Raw genomic sequence first — 3,544 nt, forward strand, 5'->3', positions numbered from 1 at the left:
TGCAGAGGGGTACAGAGAGAAAAAGCAAGTCGCTTGTTATTTTGACAGAGAGACAGGGAAACACGCGCACTAACATTTACATACATCCGTACGCTTTACACACTGCTGTACACACACACATATACACACACACACACACACACACACACACACATACACTAGTATAGAATCAGGCACGCGCGCGCATACAGACACAGACACACACGCACTCGCACACCAGAAACAACACAATTAAATACTGAGGGAAGGGGGAGTAAGAAACAAAGAGAGAGAGAGAGAGAGAGAGAGAGAGTGAATGAATGAGGGGGAAGTTATAGTGTAAGTAACGGAGTGAGAGGGGTGAGCTAGACCTGTGAATGACGGAGAGAGAGAGAGGGGGAGGAAAGGAGATTGAGGGAGGAGTTTGTGAATTGTACAGGCAACCTTGTAATAATAATAATAATAATAATAATAATAATAATGAAAATAGCTACAACAACAACATCAATAATAATGTCTATTTAAGAAGAGAGAGAGAGAGAGTGAGTGTGTAAGCTTTCTCTCCTCATACCATAACTCAGTAAACAAGCAGTCGCATACTTATACATCATCTAAACAGACACACACACACATCTATATATATATATATATATATATATCTATAACATCTTTATATATATATACGCACACAAAAGCACATACGTCAAATACACACGGACACACACACATATATATATAGACACGGATATAGACACAGAAACAGACACAAACTCCAACAAACACACACATATATATAAATACATACACAAAGACATACATCAAGTACACATACACATACACACACACTGGGCTGGAGTGTGAGCAGTGACAAATGTTTTTTTTTTTTCCTTTTTCAAAAACTTTCATACTCTCTCCTTGACAAAAGCATGGAGCTTGGGCCGTTTTGAAAACACTTTCCTCTAAACAGCTTTAATAATTTAATACCAGCATCAAGCCCCGGGGAGAAAATATACCAAAGAAAAACAAATCAGAGCCCTAAAAATTATTCTTATGATTTTTCAGCAATTTCAGAAACAAAAGAAAAAAAGGGATGAATACCGCGCAGTCTTATTTCCCTCGACTTCAAAATTGCGGCTTTGTGCCCTAAATGAAAAAAAAAAATAATCATACCCCTACACCCTATCAGTAATAAGGGCTTCTAACCCCCACAACACTTTTGTTTGTCTCCTTTATTACTTCCCCCCCACCCTCGAACAATTGATCGAAAAAAGCTTCTAAACTCGCTGGAACGAAGTTTACGGCTCACCCCTTTTCGTAACATCGTACCCCTCATCGTCTTTCAAAATTCAGTCCTTGCTCCCACTACCAGCATCTTCTCATTATCCTACCCTCGTTTTAAGGAATACATTACTCGCTTGTATATAGCACCACCGCCGCGTAAATTCACAAAAGTTTTCTACAATTTTTCTGCAATAATAATTATTATATTGCTTAATATAACATCTGATTTGTTTTTACAAACCGCGGAATATCACAGTTCGGATACCTATACACACACGCGCACCACACACACACATATATATATATATATATACAAATACGCAGGGAAGATTATCTCTTTCTTTCTTTCTATCACGATCTCCTCAGTCTTAAAAATATCATCTATATAAATGTATGTATAGTTATTTACATGTATATCGCTATACTCCTCTCTGCATACTGCCAGGAAAGCTTTTTTTAAACCTTATGTAGATCCAAAATATAATATATATATATATAAATATATACACCCGCCATACACTTTGGAGTATTATGCGTCTAATTGGACGGAGCTGTGTACATTTGGTGATTTTATGGACTTTTCTTTTGCTACATAACCCTGTCCAAGGTAAGTCTTTCATTGATATATATATATATATATATGCGTGTACATATGTTATAAACAATCAACACAAGCAAACACGATCATTTTCTCTTAGACATTTTAAAAAATATTGGCGATCTCCCATCTAAATCCTTGTTGTATTTATTCCAGCTCTTTACTTATCTGAGTTCGAATCCTACCGTGGCCAGTTTTGATATTCGATTCTTTTAGCTATTGATAAATATATTTGTACGAGTACTGAGGTTAATTTAATCGACGAAACCACCCCCGGCCTCGCTGTCTTAAAACTTGTGTCCTCGTGTCTTGGTGTAACAAATAATTTTCATAATTTTACTTGTGTTCCCCAAAAGTTTCGAATTCAAGCCCCTTCGTGGTGAACCATCCTGTCATTCCTCCGGGGACTAAGTACCAAGTGGAGGTTGGCGGTTCTCGCGATATCATCTCAATATGATATGGAGATTTAGAATGGTGTCATTCGAAGTCCCATATCTCATGGTTTGGCATAGGAAAGTTATTTCCGTTATATGAAAAAGTGTGTGTGTGCAAATCGAACGAATTACCGTTTTCCTTTCCTATCAGGTTTGGAACTTCGAAGGACAGCTATTAAAAACCAATGCCACAAAGGGGAACTATGATATTCCTATGCTAGGAAATATTTCTCTACGTTCTGAGTTCAAATTCCGACAGGGTCAACTTTGCCGTTCATCCTTTTGGGGTTGATGTAATCGAGTTATCAACCCTACCCCCTTATCTCAAAATTTCCGGCATCATGCCTATTGAAGAAATTATTATAAATTCCGTCGAGGTCGACTTTGCCTTTCATCCTTTTAGGGCCGATAAAATAAGTACCAGTTGAGCATCGGGACGCTCTCACCGCAAAATTTGAACCCACCACCACCACCATTATTATTATTATTATTATTATTATTATTAAGTTTCTCCAAAAGTGAAACTTTTTGGATTTGCTTTGTTGCTGCTATATTTCTGGCAATTAACACGTTAATTAATTCCCGCCAATCGTCCATCGTTTATCAGCAATTAGAGAACGCCTGTGAGAGTAAAATGATAAACTAACAAACGGAATAATAATAATAATAATCCTTTCTACTAAGGGCACAAGGCCTGAAATTTGGTGGGACCCCAGTACGCAACTGGTACTTGTCGACCTCGGTGGAATTTGAACTCAGAACGTGCAGATGGAGGAAATGTTTCTATGCATTTTGGAATAATAATCAATAAAATGGTCAGATCTTGCAAATGGAAGGGGTCAACCGTCTTCAGTCAACAAACAACCACTTTCGGTTGATTTTCCTCTTATTTTCATTATTTGTCGTTTGGGTACAATTGGAACATAGGTACACAGGTGTCTCTGTGTCTTCCCCCACCCTGACTTTGTTTCCTCATGCGCGCCTACCGATTATTTTTAATTTTTTCACATTAAATTCCAATCTACATCATCAGAACATTTTATTTAAAAATATCCATTTGCCTGGAAGTTATGAGGAAACAAAGTCAGTGGCGGATGTGGTGGTGGTGGGGAACACATACATAGGTTGGTGTGCCGTCGTCTGTCCCTTTTTTTTCTGTCTGTTCTACAGTTATTGGAAAAATATAAATATAAAAAATATAAATATAAAATATATATATATATATATATATATATATATATATATATATATA

General features: G+C 37.0%; 1 protein-coding gene across 1 annotated transcript in view; it reads left to right on the forward strand.

Moving 5' to 3' along the window:
• The first annotated feature begins 660 nt into the window (after positions 1 to 660).
• LOC106873852 (neurogenic locus notch homolog protein 1) overlaps positions 661 to 3,544 on the forward strand; it is a 157,319-nt gene continuing 154,435 nt past the window's right edge. The window contains exon 1 of the mRNA XM_014921403.2: positions 661 to 1,867. Coding sequence (XP_014776889.1) covers positions 1,792 to 1,867 — 76 coding nt within the window. The 5' untranslated portion in view covers positions 661 to 1,791. The remainder of the gene's footprint in view (positions 1,868 to 3,544) is intronic.

This window comes from Octopus bimaculoides, chromosome 21 (genome assembly GCF_001194135.2).
Source record: "Octopus bimaculoides isolate UCB-OBI-ISO-001 chromosome 21, ASM119413v2, whole genome shotgun sequence".
Lineage (NCBI taxonomy): Eukaryota > Metazoa > Mollusca > Cephalopoda > Octopoda > Octopodidae > Octopus > Octopus bimaculoides.